This window comes from Macrotis lagotis, chromosome 4 (genome assembly GCF_037893015.1).
Source record: "Macrotis lagotis isolate mMagLag1 chromosome 4, bilby.v1.9.chrom.fasta, whole genome shotgun sequence".
Taxonomy (NCBI): domain Eukaryota; kingdom Metazoa; phylum Chordata; class Mammalia; order Peramelemorphia; family Peramelidae; genus Macrotis; species Macrotis lagotis.
Genome location: NC_133661.1, coordinates 176591897 through 176614367, shown reverse-complemented (window position 1 = coordinate 176614367; position 22471 = coordinate 176591897). Strand labels below are relative to the sequence as shown.

At 34.5% G+C, this 22471-nt stretch overlaps 1 protein-coding gene across 5 annotated transcripts in view; it reads left to right on the top strand.

The window, feature by feature from the left end:
* The window catches only part of SLC12A1 (solute carrier family 12 member 1), a 122520-nt gene that overhangs the window by 3783 nt on the left and 96266 nt on the right, over positions 1–22471 (top strand). For 2 of the 5 annotated variants that reach the window (XM_074234748.1, XM_074234752.1), the window contains exons 3-5: positions 14140–14274; positions 14421–14496; positions 18208–18303. In XM_074234748.1, coding sequence (XP_074090849.1) covers positions 14140–14274; positions 14421–14496; positions 18208–18303 — 307 coding nt within the window. Of the gene's footprint in view, positions 1–14139; positions 14275–14420; positions 14497–18207; positions 18304–18769; positions 18866–19385; positions 19482–22471 lie in introns of all 5 variants that reach the window. The other 3 variants (XM_074234750.1, XM_074234749.1, XM_074234751.1) reach the window with 3 other exon arrangements.

The following is a 22471-nucleotide window of genomic DNA, read 5'->3' as shown; positions in this document are numbered from 1 at the left end:
AAATAAAACAAATACTGCAACACATTTCCATGTTGTTATATAGTTTTATATATATATATATTTATATATATATATATTCACATACACATTCATTCATACATATATATGCTTTTATATATTTTATAATGTTTGTTTTAAGTAATACTGTTTTCCTTAAGGATTTAATCCATATTAATACTTTGGTTAGATTTAAGGAGAAAAGGGAGATTTGACATTTTATTGTTTTTTCCTTTAAATTACTGCCAGAGGTTTCTAAGTACACATAAAGACTTAAAGCTAGTCTAATGAAATATCAACACAGAAACAGCAGATATGGTTAACAATCCATTATTTTCCCCAATACAGCTAATATGCCCAACTCTACTAGAATCCTAAGGCAGAACTTTTCTAATCCAGTAAAAAAATTATCTACAGGTCAAATAAATTTCTTCTTCTATAGCTTGTACTCAAACATCCTGGTGAACTTTTAAACTTCCTGCAGTTCTGGAATATTATCTAGATTTGAATGAATAGTATTATTTATTGAAATATTCTTTTGATAAAGTCCTATTTTGGCATATCTTCCTCCATTTAGATACTTCACTCCCTGATTGATGCCTGGAGCCCTCAAGCTACCCTGATTCTCCTAATTTCAATTTTCACTTGGAATTAATTTCCTGAGTAAGCTCATTTTGATCCAGATCTTTCTTAATCAGAACACATCAGTCCTAACCTGTCCATTATGCACCTTATGTGTGACTAACTAGCCTATTTCTTAAAAAATTAAGCAAGAGTTAATGTACTATCACTTCAAATAATAATTAGATTTTAACTAAATCCTTCAATTTCTTAATCTAAAGAAATAAGGAAAATTTAGGCACAGGGCAGTATAGAAGAGATTTTTTAAGAAGGAATGCTTTGGGAAGCATTTCAAATCTATCTTGCAGATAGCTGCTACTGGTAGAAGTCCCTACTCCCAGGAAGACAAGAGAAGAGGCAAGATAGGAAGGAAAGCAGAAAGGATTGTGAAAGGCATTGTCAAAATGTGCACTCACTCAAAAGTAGAGTAAGACTGCCACCCTCCTTTTAAAAGGAATCTCGAACTGTATCCCATTTTACTCCATCCCACCTTAAGACCTGCTCCCCCCCCAGCCTTTTAAATCCTCCTCTGTCACTGAAATTGTCATCAAAATGTCCCATTCATTTTAACCAAAAAAAAGAAAATCAATAAAGTTGCAATGCTCTAAAAATGAAAATGGTCAGGAAAAAACCTCACATTGTTGATCACTGTGCTGTCCCAGAGGCTGCATATGGTAGTGGCAGGTTTGTAGGGAGCATAATTATTGTTAAATAAATCATTGCCCCCCCCAATTCAGCTCTAAAGGCTCCATTGTATAAATTTACATATGAATAACGGGAGAAAAAGAGGGATGCATCTGTGTCTGACAGATCTAGGGCTCACATTGTTATTTCCTTTTAATACATTTCCAATTTTTTAAAAAAATTGAGTGGCACTAAGTATTTAGCTTTGACTTATAGTAAATGACTGAATTTCCTTCCTGCATAAAGAAAAAGCAAATGTAAATGATTGAAAACTAGACTGGAGTCTAGTGTTCTGAATGTTAATGCTACATTTTGTAAGGTTCTCCAGGTAAGTAGCTATTGATAGAAGATTAGTTCTCAGTCATCTTGATAGCTCACCAAGATTGGATTTACAGCTATCTATTTACATATCCACATTGGAAGCATGTAGGCATGGAATTCAAATGAAGTACAGTATTTAAAATGGACACAGTTGCCATCATGCCCATTTTAGCTGGGGGGGGGCATATGTCTCAGTCTTTCATTTCATTCTGCTTGTGAATCACTGCATACCAATAGTCCTTGATTCTTTTTTCAATTTATTCTTTGGTGGAAGAAATAATTTGACCTCTTTTTTTTTTGTCAGCGGTAGAAAGGTAAGCTCATCCTAGCACAAATTCAACCCTATGTTTTATAGCTGAGGAAACAGAGGTCCCAAGAGGCTAAAGTTACTTTTCTTTTCCCTAGGGGAGAGAAACAAAGTTTCTTTAAAAAATATTTTACAGAGGGGTGGCTAGGTGGTGCAGTGGATAGAGCACCAGCCCTGGAGTCAGGAGGACCTAAATTCAAATCCGGTCTCAGACACTTAATAATTACCTAGCTGTGTGGACTTGGGAAAGCCACTTAACCCCACTGCCTTGCAAAAACCAAAAAATAAATTTTACAGGGGCCAGCTAGGTGGTATAGTGGATAGAGCACTGGCCCTAGAGTGAGGAGAACTTGAGTTCAAATACCTCAGACCCTTAATACTAGCTGTGTGATCTTAGGCAAGTCACTTAACCCCATTGCCTCACCAAAAAAATTTATTACTGATACTCTTCTATTTTTCTTGTATCACTGTTATTTCCTAACTTACCTTAATCTCCAATATGAAGGGAAATAAAATAAAATTAACATTGACTATGTCTGAAAACACATGCCTCATTTTGTATTTCCAATTTACCCCATTTTTATCAAGAGATCGGAGGTATGGTCAAGTGATTTTCCCAAGCTTGCATGAGGAATAAGTAGCAGAATTTGAACCCAAGTCCTTTGATTCTACATATGACCCTCTACCTAAAACTGGTCATATATCGTCTTCCCCTCCGACCTTAGTACTTAAATCCTGAAGTACCTTACAGGATACTCTCAGTAAAATAGGAATAATAATTTGTTGAAATTTATATACAAATGATAGTTCATGACCAAAGGCTTTGAAAGTAAAAAGCCATAGGAATGACAGGAGTTAAATAAGACTTTTCTTTCAGCTGTGCAGATTATTATTAGCATAGAGATAGGGCCTGGAATTGTGATTTCATTTATATGGGAAGCTCCCCATAATAAAATTCACCCAACTAATAGCACCTTCTTAATTTATAATCTTAGTCAGTTGCTTGAAGCTATTGTTATACAATTGTTTTTTCAATTGCATCTCACAATTTGTGACTCCATTTGGGATTTTTTTGGCAAATATATTGAAGTGGTTTGCCATTTATTTTTCCAGCACATTTTATAAATGAGGAAACTGAGGCAAACAGGATTTAGTGACTTGTTCAAGTTTATACAGCCCAGTAAGTACCTGAAATTGTATTTAAAAAATGAATCTACAATCTAGCTGTCTTTTGCCTGAATCATTGAGAAGTTAAATAAATGAGCTGCCCAAGACCAACTTATTATATATAAGAAGCAGAATTTGGACCCAGGTCAAGGGTTAGTATTCTTTGTAGCATACCATGTAACCTATTTTGGCATGTCTGCTTAATTTACACTCATTTCATAATACTGTCTTTTACCCAGAATGACAGAAAGGACTTAGTCCATAGGAATTTTTGAAACAGTAATTCTTAATACTATTGTATCTAAAATTTTTGCAAGGTTAGAACATGGATTATTCAACCTATCTCAGTCACTGAAGCCCTACTTCAATACCTTAAGATTGTGTGAGACAATGTTGGGCTTTTGAAGGTTAGGTAAGCAGATAGCCAATTGGAAAGGTTCTTGATGGAGGCCTGGCATTTCTCAGGAATAACCTAACATTTTAGAAGATACTCATCACTAGATTGTCCCAGGGTGATAGATTTTATTTTTCATTTATACAGTAACTCTCAAAGACTAAATTATAGAGAAGTTAACTCTCCACTAGTGAGGGGAGTCCTCATAGTGACAAAAAAAAATCACAAATCCTTGAAGTGCAGATGAAATTTTAAGTTTCTAGCTTCAATGATCTCCTGTGGCTAAGAAAAGCAGTCATTCTGTAGCCTTAGGATTTTTAATTTCATTAAAATTATCCTCTCTTGCAAGGTAGTAATGCATCAAAGGCACATACATAGATGGAAATGAAGGTTCTAAAATCTCCTATGGTTAAAAGCAAAAATCAAGCAATTCAAATCCTAATTGCCTATTTAGGTTCTTAAACTGGAGGGACTGTCCTCAGTGAGCCTTTTCTCCAACTGTCTTTTGAATTACTAATGAAAATAGAACTTCCAACACCTATCTGATAAGTTTTCTTTTCATTGTTCATTAATTCATTAATCTATCATTCAGCAAACATTCTCTGGGCAACTATCCCATGCAAAGTATGATGTTATGCTACCTGTAATAATGGTCATCTTTTGTTGTTGTTTTTGGAGTTTTGGAGTTCTCTTGGCAAAGATACTGGAGTGGATTGCCATTTCCTTCTCTGGCTCACTTCACAGATGAGGAAACTAAGGCAAATATGTTAAGTACCTTGCCAAGGGTCACACAGCTAATAAGTGTCTGTAGCTGGATTTGAACTCAAAAGAGGAGTCTTCTTGATTCCAGGCCTGTCACTCTATCCACTGTCCCACCTAACTACCCCAAAGGTCATCTACTAAAACACAATTTCCTATTGCTAGGGCTCACCATGAAACATTAGTAGTAAAATGATCACCATTCCAGTTACACATAATAAAAAGAAGTATTTGTTAGAATAATTTCTTGAATACAGTTTATATTATTATATAGTATAAGACTTTAGCAGAGGATAACAATATGTAATATACAAGTATTTAGCAATAGCTAACTGGAGCCTGAACCAGTTTAAAATTAAGTTGGTAAAAATTTGACAAAATAAAAACATAATAAAACCATAAAATAATATAATAAATAAAAAACGTAATAGAATATAGACAATGTTAATATGTAGTTTTCTAAGTCAATATACTATTGTAGGGATCTTTATGTAACATTTAGTGGCCTCATTTCTATCTGATTTTGACACCATTGCTTTGGTAAATAGAGGGGTAGATGTGAAGCCAAGAAGATCTAGGCTAGAATTCTTCCTCAGATTCACTTTAATTGTGTGACAAAGAATAAGTTGTTTAATAGTCTCAATGTCAATATTCTTATTTATAAAATGAGGATAGTGACATCATCTACTTCAAGCATTTGTTGTGAGATCAAATGAAATGGTAGTTGTGAAATGTTTTGTAAACCCTAAAGTAAAATGCAAATATCAGCTATTATTTTCAATCTGGTTCCCTTCAGTCTAGGGAGCTACCTTTTTTGTTGGCAGATTGACACCTATTCTGCAACAGATATTTTTAGGGGTTTCCCTTGGACCAATGAAGGGTTAATGACTTGTTCTGAGCCATATAGCCAGGATGAATCAGGGATGGGATTTGAATTTCTTGATTCTAAAGATAGGCTTCTACTACAATATGTTGTCTTACACTAAATCAGTATATACTACATTATAAAACAAATCATATCCAGAAAAATAGAATGTCACTCTGGTAAACATTTTGAAAAATAAATATGAATATTTTAAAATTTATAAGACATATTTAAATTAAAACATTAATATGATTAAGGTAACAGATTGACATAAAAGTGACTATTATCTGGTTTCATGGATTTTTTACAACTTTAAGTTCCTAGTTGTTACAGAAGGAAAGTTATTTGCAACTAATATCTTTAAGAGTAATTTCTGGGGAAGCTAGGTTGCGCAGTGGATAAAGCACCGGCCCTGGAATCAGGAGTACCTGGGTTCAAATCCGGTCTCAGATGCTGAATAATTGCCTAGCTGTGTGGCCTTGGGCAAGTCACTTAACCCCATTTGCCTTGCAAAAACCTTAAAAAAACAAACAAAAAAACCCCAAACAAAAAAAAAAGAGTAATTTCCAAGGTCCTGTGTCTAAGCAGTACCGAAATACATATTGCACTAACTAGGAGGCCCTACTTCCTTTCTAATTCTTTGGCCCCACAAAATTGTCATCAGTCCTAATTGTTGGACTAACTGTTGATCTCACTCAATGCCATCAATCATAATTTATTAAATATTTATTAGTGTATGGCTATAAAAAGTGAACTGTTTATGAAATATAAAAGGCAATATATATTTTTTTAACAATCTAAAACAATCTACAATATTTTATAGACTAAGGCAAATAGCTTGATCTGGGCAGACAAAAATTATATAGTCAAGCTGATAGACACTTTAACACATAACTAAGATTCAATCACCACCTTTTATTTAATTCGGGCCAATCTGCTAAATTTTTCTGCCTCAGTATCCCCATTTCTAGATTTTAGATTATACCAGAACTCTCCCCATCTCTCAGAGGTGCTATTTAAATTCTATAGGAGTAAAGGGAAACTTATGTACCCACTTTGGAAAATATACTTTCTTTAAGTGTCTTAGAGTTCAAATCTAGAAACATTTTATACTGTTTGAAGATAATTGGAAAAAAAGGCATAACCTGGAATCCAATAAGACATGAATTTACATCACATATTTATATGATAAATAAACCAAACTTTATGAAATAGCCTAAATTTGAATTTAAGTAGGCTTCACTTATAGAGAACTAAAGTTTTCAAGTAATTTTCTTAGACAGTCTCTTAAAGAACTCATTGCAATAATAAAGCTTTTGGAAAGAGAAGATTGCAACATGGACCTCCTATTAATAATCATTTAGCGCACAGTAAAGTGAAAGGAACAGGGTGTTTCCTCAGAGATACATTAGAGTGTCAGACTTGGAAGAGACCCTACAACTCATTTAGCTTAACCTTATTCTCATTTTACAAATGAGGACTTCAGGACTCAGAGGGATGAAGCTTCTAGGGTCACATTGGTAATTAGTAGAAGAGCTGGTTCTAGAGACCAAGTCTTTTAATCCACCATACTCTTAAAATCCATCCTTATCACTTTGAACAAAACATTATGAACTTCAAGTCCAGAGGACTGAAAATGAAGCATGCTCCCTACCTCTTATTGGAAGCAAGGATTTCAAATATAGAATGAGAAATACATTTCTGGACATGATCAATATAGCAATTTGCATATTTTTCAAGAATTTTTCTTTCCTTTTTCTTATTCAATTTAATAAATATTTATTAAGTACTTACTATAGGGAAATATAGTGTTTGTAAAAATAAATGAAATTTTAAAAATAGAAAAAACCTAGTAGACTGATAAAAATTCATAAATCCTTATTAATTCATTACAGGGTTATTGAGCTCTAGGCACTGTATAGGTCTTTCTAACTTTAAGAATCAGTCAAACCCCCTCTTCTTTAGTCCTTTTTATCCTTCTCTATTGGGTTTTACAAATGTTTTAATTATGCCAAAGTAATTCTGAAGAAATTTCATAAGTAAACTAGTGACAAGATTAGATAATCTGCAAATCAAATGTTTTTCTTATCACAAAGATTCATTAAAGCATCAGACTTGGAAGAGACCCTAGAACATGTTTAGCTTAACCTTATTTATTGATCATTTATTACATGTTAAGCATTGTATCAGGCTGTGGAGACCCCAATACAAATAAAGAAACGAAACTTATTCTAACCTTACATTCAAATAGTGGAGACAAGTGAATTTAAATGTGTGTGTGTGTATGTAGCATAAATATTAAGTTAATAAATATGCATATATAAGTAATATGGAAAGGAAGGCATTAGCAGTTGGGAAACAGGAATGTTCTATGCAGAAGATGGTGCTAAAGCTGCATCTTAAATTCAGAGGTAAAAAGAGAATTCATTCTAGGAATGCAGAAAGGTCAGAACAAAGACCCTGAAACTGGAGACAGGATATCATTTCTAAATGACATGAGAAGAACCATTTGGCTGGTCACCGAATGCTGGAGGGAGAGTGATGTCCAATGATGCTAGAAAGATTGGTCTAGGCCAAGATGTTAAAGACTTAAAAAGCTAAACAGAAGAGTTTACATTTTATCTAAAGGCAAAAGGAAGCCACTGGATTGGAATGGGTTAGTCACATGGTCACAGCTGCCCTTAAGGAAAATGAAAGTTATAGGACAGATTGCAGGAGTGAGAAACTCAGATTCAATCACCACTCTTTATTCAATCCTTGCCAATCTGCTGAATTTTTCTGCCTCGGTATCCCCATTTCTAGATTTTGGACTGTACCAGAACTCTCCCCATCTCTCAGAGGTGGTATGTAAATTTCACAGAAGTGATTGCCAAATCTCAAAAACTATTTTTTTTCCTTTTTGGCCAGGACCTATGATTTCAAGATAAAAACTATATTTGATAAATGGAAAATATCACCTTTTGGAACTTAGATATTTATCTTTAATGATATCTAGCAAATTAGAAAGATATTTCCCTTGGATCTAGCAATCACAGCATGCACTAAGTAAAATCAAATAATTATTTTACCTTTCTTCTTTTATTGATTCTTCATTATGCTTACCCTCTCTTGGGAAAATCATTATGAACTGTTTGAAGTACATCCTTAAATATTCAGAGAAGGTGTAGAAAAATCTTTAATCTCATACAGTTTGGATTTTTAGAATGCACTTTATTTTACCTCCTGAGTATCTTTAATGCACAGGTAAAACCCTTGGTAAATAAATAATAGTTCCCTAAAGCTAAACAATTTAAGATGCATTTATGGAAGGTTCCAGGCCATCATTTATGGTAATAGAGTGTGAACAAACAAATTAATTCAAAGTACTAGGAAATAACTGGTTTTAAGTACCAGTGACAAAACTTTTTCTGTTTTTGCCTTTGAGATTTGAATCATCTAAACCCACACTGGCTCAGAATCTTAGGTCTACTGAGCATCTGACTAGATATGACTCCCCTTAACCTATTTTAAATGAAAGATGGTCACAGTTTCTCTTCTGACTCTCAAGGAAATTGAGAAAAATTTGATGTTGCTTTGCTGTCTGAGAAATATAGAGATTGACAAAAATTACAAAAGAACAAGTCTTGGCTTTTCATCAGTGCATTCAGGAGATATAAACTAACTCCATGACCAGGTTCCCTCCACTGAAACAATGATGTTACCTTTTGTTACTTCTCTTTTTTAGACTTTCAAAAAGTTGGTTGTTTTTTGTTTTTGTTTTTGTTTTTACTCAGAAGGGTCTCATTCAGTTCCCTCAACAGCCCTGACAGGTACATAAAGTGCTATTGTTTTCCTATTCGACAGATGAGAAAATTAGAGCCTAAGAAGGTTGTGTCTTGAGAAAGACCTACGTTGATTTAGTAGCAAAGTCAAAATTATAACACATTTCCTAATTTCTAGACTAGTGATCTTTTCATTGAACAAAAAAAGAGAAAATTCAAAATAGATTCTTATTCTATTTTGTATGGTTTACTGATATACTATTCTTTTGAATAAAATATATGAACTAAAAAAAATTATAGTTCTTTTTTTTAAATTGAGGAATTAGTTAGAAGTTGAATACACTCATCCCAAATAAATTACCCAATGTTTACTCAATAACTGGGAAAGGTGATTATTTTATTAAGGCTTTTTTGGTCTTGTCTATAATATGCCATTTGTATGACGTTCTAGTAATAAAGTGAAGAATATTCACTGGGACAAAATGCTCATCTATAGGGAATTTTAAGTTATACATTCCTTTAACTTCCTTGAATATACTGTAGAGAGGGAAAAAATAGTCCACAATTGTTGGGATTCTTATTAATCAATATCTTAGTACAAATCAATGCAGATCACTTTCCTAGAATTCCAAAGTACAGATTTTCAGTCTTGAAAACCTGGATTCATTTCATGATTCTGCCATAAATAGAAAAGTAATTTAAGCTCTGAACCCCCATATCTGTCCATGGACAGAAAATGCCTTTGCCTGAATGAACACAACTAGTGAATACCTGGCAGGATTTCAATCAATGGAAACATCAAAAAAACAAAACACTTTTTCCTTCTCAAAGTAAGTTAAACCAAAGGCAATATCAGTAAAAAATTCCTATAAATCATCACTTCAACCCCAAAGGGACCTTTCACGATTATTGTTTAACAAATTCCTCAATTTCATTAATTTTTGGAATTCAAAGTTAAATCTGGAAACTGAAAGGTCCAATTATAGAATCATGGATTCAGGACAATTTTGCAGGTGAAGAAACAGCTGGAATCTGCTAAGACCCATTGAAAGGAAAATCAGAACTTTTATTGTCTCATAAATAACTCCAAACATTATTTATGCTTTAAACTACAAATTAAAAATGCACACAGTGAAGTAGCCCAATGGACATGACCTTGTTTCTCAAGTTTGGTATTTGTGTATCTCAAACCTGAAATTTTATATACACATCTTGAAGTCAGGAAGATCAGAGTTCAAATCTTGTATCAAATGCTTATTAGCTATGTGTTCCTTTGGATGAGTTATTTAAGCTCTGCTTGCCTCAGTTTCATCAAATATAAAAGGAGGCTAATAAAAACCTTTCAGGGTAATTTTGAGGATGAAATAGGACAATATTTATTAACACACACACACACACACACACACCCTTGGAACAGTGTCCAGCACATAGAATATTCCCTTTCTCCCTTCCTCAGACTGTGACCCTATGAAGTCAGACAGGCAATATGGCAAGATGGATAGAGTCAGGAAGAAATGAACTCAAATTCTGCCTTTGACATACTAGCTATATGACCTTAAGCCCTAAGTCGCCCTTCTGTCCCCTAAGTACTTTCTAAAACACTAAATTACACAAGAACTGATGATCTGTATGAAAGAGAAAATTTCCATACAACTCCAAAAACCTTACTCCCTCCCAAGATTATGAAGCTAAAGTTCAATAATCACTTCTAGTACGGAACAGAAAGACTATGCACAAGGGAAATCCCAGGCAATCAACAAAACTTAATTTCTTTTTTTTTTTGGTGGGGAGAAGGGGGAAGGAAAATCTTTTATTTTATTGGTAACCAATTGAGTAATTTTAACTATTTATTCCAGCATTACCCCATTCACCCAAATGTTTTTTTATCAGTGTTGCCAAGTTGCAAAATGAACTATTTTGAATTTCATTTTTTCTTCCCTTCTCTATATGTCCGTTAATAGAGGAGCCAATGAAAAGCAGAGGACACAAGAAGTACAAAGGAAACAAATGGCCTGAATGAAGACCAAATCAGTCCTTTGAGTCCTCTAAAATAATCATTTAAAAATTCAACTATCAAGTATTTACTTAAATTTTTGGTAAATGACAATCAATACAAAAAGGGTGAAAGTAACAAAGTAGCAAGTATTCATGTGGAAAAAAGAAAGAAACCTTGGAAAAGAAAAGAAAAGCTTGGGCCTAGAGGCAGGGAACTTGTTTTCAAGTCACAATTGTTCCACTAACTCATTAATCACTTAACTTCTTTAGACCAGTGGTATAAAAATCAAATAGTTGGGGGGTCATTATATAAATATATGTATCCCTGTGCACTACTTATTCGCTTAGAAAACATTATACTTTATTATATTTTCATTAATTTTGCTAAATATTTCCCAATACATTTTAATCTGGTTCATGCTGCAATAGAATGCTGTGGGCCATGTTTTTGACACCTCTTCTCTAAGCTATAGAGTAGAGCCCATCCATTTGTAAAATTCAAGAGTTGAACTAGATGGTCTCCGAGGAACCAAGTCTGTATCATTTGGAACAATCTCCACCTTTAAGAAATAAACATGGGGACAGCTAGGAGGTGCAGTGTATAGAGTACTGGTCCTGGAGTCAGGAGGACCTGAGTTCAAATCTGACCAAAACACTTAATAATTATCTAGCTATGTGACTTTGGGCAAGTCACTTAATCCCATTGCCTTGCAAAAAAACAAAAAAAAGAAAGAAATACAGTAATGACTGTCTATTTCACATCAGAATGGCCAAAGGCAGAATGTTGCAATGGATATGATGGTAATAGTAGTAGGCTTTCTCAGAATAAAGATCTATCAGAAATTATAGCTTGTATCCTTGTTCAGTATGAATTGAGACTAACCAAGCTTATAAAATATTAAGACTTGAAAACAAAGGACAGGAGAAATTACCGAGGATGACAAATTATTTGATCTCAAGACCAAAAATTGTATCACTCAAAGCAAACATAAATTACTTATCATACATCTTGTTCTGGCTTCTTGAAACATAAACTTAATACACCTGACTTAAGGTAATACTTGGGCCCAATTAACTCAAGGGTATTTAAATCATAACCTTTTGGACCTAAAAGAATCTTAAAAAAGGAACCTAAAAGGAATCATTCTCAAGATGATGATAATTGAGATATTTTTCCTCACAGGATAAAGAAGGTAGATATTCACTACATCAATTATTAACTTCTTATTTTCTGCTAGTTGAACAAATGAGAGCTCCAGACTAGGAGAAAAATCCCCTTCCTGCTTAGTTAGTTTGTTCGGGAATCATGAGACTCTAAACAAGTTTGTGTAGTATCATTAGCATGTCCAACCACTCTTAGGCAAAAGTCTCAAGGTCAGATCTGAGAGGTGTTTCCCATGAAATAATATTAGCATCTTGCATTTGTGTGGTTTTCAGGACTCATATATGTTATATCATTTTAGCCTATGAGACTCCAAGAATTAAATAGGGCAGGTGTTTTCCTCATTTTGGAGCTGAAGAAAGCAAGCCCTAGAGAGGTTAAATAAATTGGCTAAGGCAAGGAGACCAGATGTCTTAACTTTAACTGCACACTTCTGAATTTCAAATTCCTATAACTCTTGATGTGCCCCTAAAGTGTCCCTTAATGACCCTCATTTGGTCATTCTCCTTCCTTCTTTCTTCTTTTGTATCTCCTTTACTCTCACTTCTCAAACACCTTGTCCCTATCCTTTTAAAAACAGGAGTCATATTTATTTAATAAACTATAACCCAATCTGTACTTTCCAGAAAAAAATTTCATAGTAACAACTGTTAATACTCTCCCTATTCTGTTCTCATTCAGTTTATCTCAGTCAGGAAACCATGACATATGAGATTTTATACCTTCAAGGTTGTAACTTTTCTCCCCTCAGAAATAAACAATATCAGATTCATCAAGGTTAATCCCTGGGTCCTGTATTGGTATATTTGAAATCATGTCATTTTAGAACAATTAATAAGGAAAAACATAGTGATGTGAGAGAATAATTTAAGGTCTGCAAAATGCCTTGCTTAGACAAAATCCTTGTTTGGTATTATTAAAGGACTTCACAAATTGGTCTCTACCTACCTCTCCAGTCTTCTTATGTTTTCTTCCCCTCCATACACTCTATGATTCAGCAATAGGGGCCTATAACAAGAACCTTAATTTCCCTCTTTCTGTGTCTTTTTCTTGGCTGTAGATAATGTATATTCTTCTTCTTCCATTCAAAGTTATCCTGTTTCATTGAAGACTCCATACAAATTCTGCCTTCTGCAGAAATTATTTTCTAATCCTCTTCCATCCCCTCTGCCCACTCCTATCCCCCACTTCATCCCTTCCCTCTAAGAAGGAAAAAAATTTCAGATATAAAGATTTCCTGAAAATCTTAGTGTAGTTTTAAGCTTATAGCTTCAATAGTTTTTTTAAGTTAATAAAAATCTAAGACATTTGAGACACCCTGTATAGGGAGGTAGGTAATCTCATTATACTAAATATCTTTTCTTCTCTCTCCCATTAGAATGTGAGCTCCTTGAAACAGAGACTATGTTTTTGCCTTTCTTTATATCCTTGGAGTTTAGCACAGTGTTTGGCACCTAGCTTAATAAAATTGGTTGAATGACTGAATGACAAATAGTATCTCATTCAATCCTTATAAAGTAAGGTAGCTGCTATCATTTCCATTTTAGAGATGAGAAAAAATGAGTCTGAGAAGTTTTGTCACTTGCACAGTAACACAGTATCAGGAAACAAGGCAGGATTCGAGTTCAAATCTTTCTGACTCCAATTATTAGCTATATGACTTTGCACAAATCACTGAAGATCTTGAGGTTTCAGTTTCCTCATCTCTGAAATGGGCATAATAAGACCTGTCCCATTCTAACTTTATAAGGTTGCAGTGAAAATGAAAAGAGATAACATACATCAAAGCATTTTGAAAATCATAAAGATTTTGTAAAAGTTATTGTATTTTTTTAAGTGGCAGGGTTAGGACTTAAGGCTAGAGTTTTGTCACTACCAAGTTCTACATTATACCCCATGCCTTTTACTCTATTCACTGAGCAGTCTAAAATCAAGTACTTAGCTTCTATGTATGGCAGACAATAGATAATAAAAGTGGCCAGAATAAGAATTATTTTCCTTTCTTATAAAGGTATGTGTCAAATGGTGCCATATGCCTTTGATCCTTTTATAGAGGCTGCTGTTCCTTGACTAAACAATATATCTTTATCATGTGTATAAATGTAGAATGTGGCAGTGACCCCAGGCTCTGCTGAAAGAGTTGCTAATGGAGATGGGATGACTGGTGAGGAACCACCTGAAAACAAAGAAGAAGACCCTAATGCAGGCACTGTGAAGTTCGGATGGGTGAAAGGTGTGCTGGTGAGAAAACTCTGTGTTCTTTGAAAAGTCAATGGATTAGTTTACTAAACTAAGTGTTAATATGACTTGGAAAAGATGATCTTCCATTTTGGCTCCATCTCCCTTCAACACTATTGATAAGAGAACTTTGTCCCTCTAATCCACAGGTGAGATGCATGCTGAACATCTGGGGTGTTATGCTCTTCATTCGCCTTTCCTGGATTGTTGGGGAAGCTGGAATTGGTAGGCATTTTTCTCCCTTGAGCATAATTTTCATTAGTGTCAATGATAAACCAAATTTGCAACATTTTTTCACCATTAATGCTGAATGTGAAGTGAGAGTTAGGGAAAAATCATTTACACTTGTGGTCCTTTTTTAATGTCTTTGACAGTGTTTGTCAGAAGGAGAAAAAAAGTGGAAAATTAACCCCTGTCAAACTGGAATTTTCCAGACTGCTAACCAAGTTAATGCTCAGTTGAACATATATTCTTTGAGAGTTTTAAACCAGAATGAATGCATATATGTAAACACACTAATACATATACAGACACAAAGATATATTTATGACTATTCATATATGCATGTATTCACAGACTTAAATATTGCATTCCAACTATTTATCTAGATATTCTCAAATAAATACATATATTTATATTAGTACCTATATTTATATATTGTTCTAAGGTTTCCAAATCATTACTAAGAATCTCTTTTGACTTTCACAACAATCCTAGGAGATCAGCATTATTCTTATTCCAACTTTACAGATAGGGAAATTGAGGCAGACAAAGAGTAAGTGATTTGCCCAGGATCACACATATAGCATTTGAGGTTGGATTTGAACTCAGGATTCCTGACTCTAGCATTCTATCCACTGTACTATATTTGATTTTTCTTCATCTTAGTACATTTATGAATATGTAACATTTCATAAAATTACAAAGAATAAAGACTGAAGTTTGGGGGAAAGAGGCAGTCAGTGAAAAATTGATCTGTTTTTTTCCGACAAGGTTGAATTAAAGAAATTTTTAAAGAGAAATGCAAACTTACTCCTTCAGGTACAGACAGTAATAGTCATCAAGGTTAACAAAGTACTGCCAGATAAAGGTCCTGGTTGAATAACTTTAATGACCAGATAATAAGCATTTATAACTAGAACATTGTTCAGATGCTTCCAATGACATCAAAAAGATTTTAAGAGGGCTTGAAAAATTTAGTTTGCTTTCTTCAATTGACCATCTTGCATTCAATACTGTGTCATTCAACAAACCCCCTTTCTATGGATAGTAGATAGCTAAACTTTTAGACATTTGGATAGCTGGGTGGTACAGTAGAGAAAGGGGATATAAAGTCAGTTCAAATCTGGTCTCAAGTGCTATGTGTGTGATCCTGGGCAAATCACTTAACCTCATTTGCCTTTGTTTTTCCATCTGTACAATGAGCTGGAGAAGGAAACAACAAACTACTTCAATATTTTTGTCAAGAAAATGCCAAATGAGGTCAAGAAGAGTTGGACGCAAGTGAAATGACTGAACAACAAAAACTTTACTCCATAAACTCAAAATCTGTAGAATCCAAGGTTGTTGTTTTGTTGCATTTCTAGCTGTAAAATTCAGGATGAATGTACCTTGTTAGAGGATTTGATGGTCTTCCAGGGGGTTCCAGCTTAGAACCTTCTCTGATAGTATACCTTTATCCAGCCACTTTCCAATTCAAGATGTAGTTAGTCACTATTTATTAGCCCCATTCTTTAACATACATACGCATTCAGAATGACCCAAAGACTTACCCAAAAGAGTAAGAGGCAAGTTGTTGTCCAGAAATGGAGCCAAATCACATAGCTTTCCATGTTTCATGTTTGGCAACAGTCCAGTTCCTGACAAAGGGCTGCTTGCTGGTTTTATGATGCATATCAAATGAACGCTTATTGCCAGAGGACCCAAGATAAGTAGATGCTGTTCCATGGAAAATCTGCATCTTAATATTGCCAAGTTTTTTGCTCTAGGGTTTCATGCAAAATTAGTTTTTTTAAGGGCAGTTTAGTAACTTACTGAGATCATCAAGAAACATTACTTTGTTTGGAGGTGTGAGAGAAGCCAAGGGCAAAAGTAATTCTTTTTAATGTAACTTATTTAACATCCATATGTTTGGGTAATCATCTGAACTTTAATCAGATCTTACATTACCCAGCACAGTCATTTCCCTTTACATGTCTAGAGTGAAACTGTGATTCTTTAAAAATAGTATTCACTGCTTAACTGTTTATTGCACAACTGTTTTTTTGGTGTTATTTTAGCATCAACCTTTTGCTAAAGCAGTTAAAGCAGACTTTGGAAGAGAGATAAAATTCCACTTGAATAGGTGTCCAGTGAGCTTTTCCTTTGAACATCCTTAGTTTGGACATAAAGAAATTCTCAAAGAGGGCACTTTAGTGAGCAGTTAAAACTTATTATGGCATAAGCTACTGTGACTTTTTAGTAGCTATTTCCATGAACTGAAAGTTAAATGAGTTGATTAAAGTCAACCTCTGGGTCCCATTTGTATTGTCTTTACTGGGACAGGCAAAGGGAAAGACAGTTATGTACCTGAAAGGAGAAATAAAAATGAAACAAACCAATGGTAAGGTTAGACATAGTATCTTGGGGTGGCTTGGTGGAGCAGTGGATAGAGCACTGGCCCTGGAGTCAGGAGTACCTGAATTCAAATCCTGCCTCGGACACACTTAATAATTACCTAGCTATGTGGCCTTAGGCTAGCTACTTTAACCCCATTGCCTTCAAAAACTAAAAAAAAAAGAAAGAAATAGTATCTCTGCAAACCATGTGAAAGTAGTCAAGAACAACTCTTTTGACTTCTAAGAAAAATGATAAAATATTTCAGTTGGAAATTCTGCCTATTGCTTGTCCCCATTTTTGCCATGGAGATCTTAGTTCATAGCATATCAGGACAGTAAACAAGTTTGCCTCTGATAAGATGTAATGTCACCCTATTTTTCTTCCACCCCCAAAGTCTGATGGAAACCTGAATTGACAAGAGTAAAATAGTCAATCTCAGACTCTGAAAGTTCATCCTCTTTCCATCTTTATGTCCCTGTGTACTCTTCTGAAAGATCATGGCCAGAGATTCCGACATTTCCCTTCATTGCCTATCAGTTAAATAATCTCACAACAGTAAAGTGTGGCAACCATCTCTGTTGAGCTTTCATTTAATGCAGGACATTGTACAAGTGGGTTTGTCCTGGAATATATTGGAAGTCAGGCAAAATGGTTTTACCATCTATTCACTAAGGTTTTGCTCTGCCTCAATTGGACAAAGTCTTTCTCCTCTCTGCAGAACAACTTGCACAGGTGTCTTCTGATAGGTCTATTTTTTTTTATTTTTCATCACTTTTTACTCAGAAATAATTCTACTAAAATGGAGAATTCTATGGAAATGGTCTGGTATGAAATGTAATATTATCAACATATTTTTATAAGAGGAATTATCTGTAATATTAAATATATTTCTCCTTAATTATATGACAAGATAGATATTGAGTCTAGCACATAGTAGATAATAAATATTTATTACTTTGAATTTGGAATGTATATATATTTGATATGCAAAAAAATCATAATCTAGCTTTGGCATGCAAAATTAATCAGTTCATAATTTTACAGTACTCTATCGATTAGGAAAATCACATTCTCATTTTGATTAGCCAGAATTGCTGGTTTATCACCAGCATACTGACATCATAGTACTATTTTTCCTAGTCCTCAGCCCCATCACTACTAAGAATAGGACATTAAAGAGGGGAAAACATTTTGAAAACATTTCCCATTCACTTTTTTAGACCTGAATCCTAAAAAGTTCAGTTCTCCCATCATCCCATTGACCTGTTGAAATTTATACAAATGATCTATGGATTTTCTCACCATTTAACTACTTTTATTTTTCCTTTTTCAACTGAGGTCTTGGTGTGATTATCATCTGTTTAGCTGTGACAGTGACTGCTATCACTGGCTTATCCACCTCTGCTATTGCCACAAATGGATTTGTCAGGGGAGGTAATCAAAATTGTAACACACATATCTACAAAATAAAGGTAACATAAGCTCAAAGAGATCTCCACTAACCTTTCTGGAGTGTTTTCAAAGGTAATCCCAGTAGATCATTTTTTTCAGCCAAGATGGATACAGAGAAAACGGGAATAACCATAGCCTGCATCAGCCCCACAATCTTCTTATTCAGGTTCTCATTCAGTCAAGGAGGTCAAACATCATGTCTACATGTTTTCTCTCCCAGGACATTTTCTTTAGTCAGATTTTCTTTTCAGGGCTATACCATGAATTGTATTCCATTTTAGAAACTCTCCATCAGAATGAATGGTTTCATGTCAGTTCCATCTGTTTCTTCAGAGCACAGAGAACCTCCAATATAGCCTCCAGGTTCTGGCTTGGGCATGAAAGTTTAAAACAAAGATTATAGGAATACAAGTTAAATATAACATCTTCTATCTTTCATTGCTGACAGGTCTTGGAGTTCTCATAATTCTTCTTTCCACCATGGTAACCTCTATTACTGGGTTGTCAACTTCTGCAATAGCAACTAACGGGTTTGTACGTGGAGGTAAAATCTCTAAGGTTTCTAATGATCTCGGCACTCCCTGTGGGTAGGCAAAACATTTCATTTACTATTTTTTGGGGTCTCGGAGCAAGAAAGTAACCCAGTGTCCTTGAGGAGGTCTTCACCAGTCAGCTGGATGGGACTATCAATCACAGAAGGAACCACAAGGTAACGTGTGTGACGATCAAGTCAGTTACGGTATTTTTATATTTTTTAAATAAAATTTCTAAGGACCTGTTCTTTTCAGTACGTTTCAGGTGACATCTCTTCAGTCCTTGACATCCACATGTTAACATTTCATTTTTCAGACTTATACTTAAAGGTCTTCTTGGAGAACAAATCTTGAAACTCAGTTCAATTTTAAAGTTTAGTGCATTTCAGGTACTATGAGGAGCCGTGTGGTGAGAGTATTCAGAACATTTCAGGCTCTTCACACAGCAGGATGCTATGGATGCCTTCTATTTTAAGTGCTGATCACATCACTAAGTATTGGAGCCAAAAGCCTTTTCTGGGAATTTTTCAGGTCTTGGAGTCATCATCATTGGCCTAAGTGTGGTAGTGACAACATTAACAGGTATCTCTATGTCTGCTATTTGCACAAATGGAGTAGTGAGAGGAGGTAAGTTAATTCATTTATATCATGGAGTATATATTTTGGTAATGCAGATATAGCTAAGACTGGTTTCTTTTGAAAGTTAAAGGTGATATTAATATCCCTACAGTAAATTGCCAACATTTTAAAATCTTAAAAATATTTAAATTTTCAGTCAACTTTCTCCTCAACCAAAATGAAGTATTTGTTATAATTAGTCTCTGATCAATTTCCTGTAATTAAATCAGAATAGGAAAATGAACACTAGTCAAGGTGTCTTAATAGTAAAATTAACTGGCATTTATATGTTTGACTATATGAATCCATTCTAGGGATATCTCATGAACATCTCTAAAACAACTGTATAAGATTAGTACTGCAGGTATTATCATTATTGCCATTTTACAGATTAAAAAAAAGAAACTGGCCTCAGAGAGATAATTGATTGTCAAAAGAGAGAATCAAATTTAGGACTGCTTAACTTTGAGTCCAAAATTCATTGTGTAAAGACTATATTTCTTGCTAGAAATTTCCGTAGTTGAACAATGGTAAAAAGCAGGAGATTCCCCAGTCTGAGATAAAAAGCTCTTGTTGTCTTCATTCTACATCTTTGGAGTTCTTGCCTATACTTTCAATCCTGAGAACCTCTCCCCAAATTTCTATTTGCCAACTCCATTATTCACCTACTACTTCATACTACCAATGACAGAGAGACCTAGGAAATGAAATTCTAAAGCTTCAAACCAAGATTTTATGAATAGGGTCAAACCCAGACATAATTTTGAAGTAAGCAAAGTTTGTCAAAATGTTCTTTCATCCTCCTTTCCATGACCTCCTTTTTCATCTAATACCTCAATCTGTCTTCCAGATGACTAGAACACGAGTTACTATTCTTTGCATTTTTCTTCTAAAGACTTAGCATGGTGGTTTTTGTTTTTGTTTTGTTTTTTATACATTTTCAATAGCCAGATGGCATAGTTCAATTCTGGACCTAGAGTTAGAGATATCCAAGTTCAAATATGTCCTCAGACTATTACAAGTTATATGACTCTAGGGACTTAAAAAAAAAGCCCTGTTTCGGGGAGGCTAGGTAGCACAGTGGATAAAGCACTGACCCTGGAGTCAGGAGTACCTGAGTTCAAATCTGGTTTCAGACACTTAATAATTACCTAGCTGTGTGGCCTTGGGCAAGCTACTTAATCCCATTTGCCTTGCAAAAACCTAAAAAAAACCCTGTTTACCTCAGTTTCCTCATCTAAAAGGGGGCTAACAACAACATTCATCTAAGTTGCTGTGAAGATAAAATAAGATAATATTTGTAAAGCTCTTTAAAAACCTTAAAAAGCTATATAAATGATATTTTTATTGTGATTTCTTCAGTGCAAATGTGATTAACTTTTTAGGTATGCTGATCAATATTAAGGTGTCAATGTGAGACAATGGTTTAATGAGTAACCTGTAATTCAGTATATAAATACTTGTTGATGCTTTTAATTGAAACCTTTAAACCATGTTGATTCCTTTTGTTTTAAATATCACTTAATTTCCTAGTATATACCCTTGTCTTCCCCATCACAGAATCAATCATACATTAAAACAAAGGTCAATAAAGAAGGGGAAGAAGCATTTCAGTAAAATTAACCAACCTCTCAATCAGATACATAGATATGCAGTTATTCACATCCACAGTCATCCACCTTTACAAAGACGGGAGGGAAGTTGATTCTCATTTATTCTTTGAGAGCTAGAGTTAGTCACTCTAATTACCCAGAATTCATTTAACTGGCACTTTTGATTCCTTACCCTAAAAAAAAATTCTTCCAATAATGGAAATTTCAGACCAGTAAAGGAGGCATTTGGAATAAATGAGCTCTAAAGTTCCTTCCAGCTCTAGATCTCATGGACCTGTGATCAATAATCCTATTTCTTTCCCAGAGTCACATAACTAGTGTTCAATGTGGTAACTGAACCCACATCCCCCTGTCTTCTAGTCCAACATTCTAGCCATGATTCCCTGCTACTCCTCTAGAGTAGAGGGCTCTTCTTTATTCTAGCTTGTAATGCTCAAGCCTTTTTTAATGAAATTTTCATTGATTGGTACTTCATAGTCACTTAATCAGCCTTCTTCTGAACTCCTTATGTACCAAGAGACATCATTACTGTGCAGAACTACTAGTCCTATGCCTATAAGGACATTAATAGCCATTAATTGCTTGCTATACCTCAGGGGCAGCTATTAATAAAATCATAGAATCATACAATCTCAGAATTGGAAATGACCTTAGAGCTCAGAAGATGTCCAATTCAACTGTCTGCTGAGACTTGAATCTCCTCTACAGAGTCCCTTTCCCTTTAAAGAAGTTACTTTGCTTATTTACTTCCAGTAATGGAAAAATCTCAACCTCTTAGACTCTTTACCCCTACCCAAAATCAACCTCCCCCTCCATCCATACTGGATCACACACACATGTGCCAGTTAAATCCATACCCTTCTGGATTAAAAAAAGGAAATTCGAAATCGATGTTAAAGAATGACTGAGGGTGCACAGCATTGAACTGGAATGCTTTGTTTTACATTATAGATATCCCTGAGATGTTAAAAATTATAAAGTTTAAATTGTATTTTGGGAAGCTCCTACATGAAGGAATTCTCTAATAAATTATTTTATAAATCAAAAAAAATTACTTTGTAGAAATGACTTTGTAATTCACCACTGTATGAATAGAGATTTTCACATATTGGTTAAGTATAATGGCAGTTATACCTTTGCTAGGAGTAGCTAAAAAGCACAGTGAATAGAGTGCAAGCCCTAGAGTCCAGGAAGATGCAATTTCAAATCTGGCTTCAACACTTACTAATTGTGTGAGTCTGGGCAAATCACTTAGCCTTTGTTTGACTCAGTTTTCTCAACTGTAAAATGGTTATCAAAACAATACTTGAAATCAGGAAGATTCCTCTTTCTAAATTTAAATCCAGTCTCAGAACTTCCTAGCCATGTGACCCTATGTAACTCAAT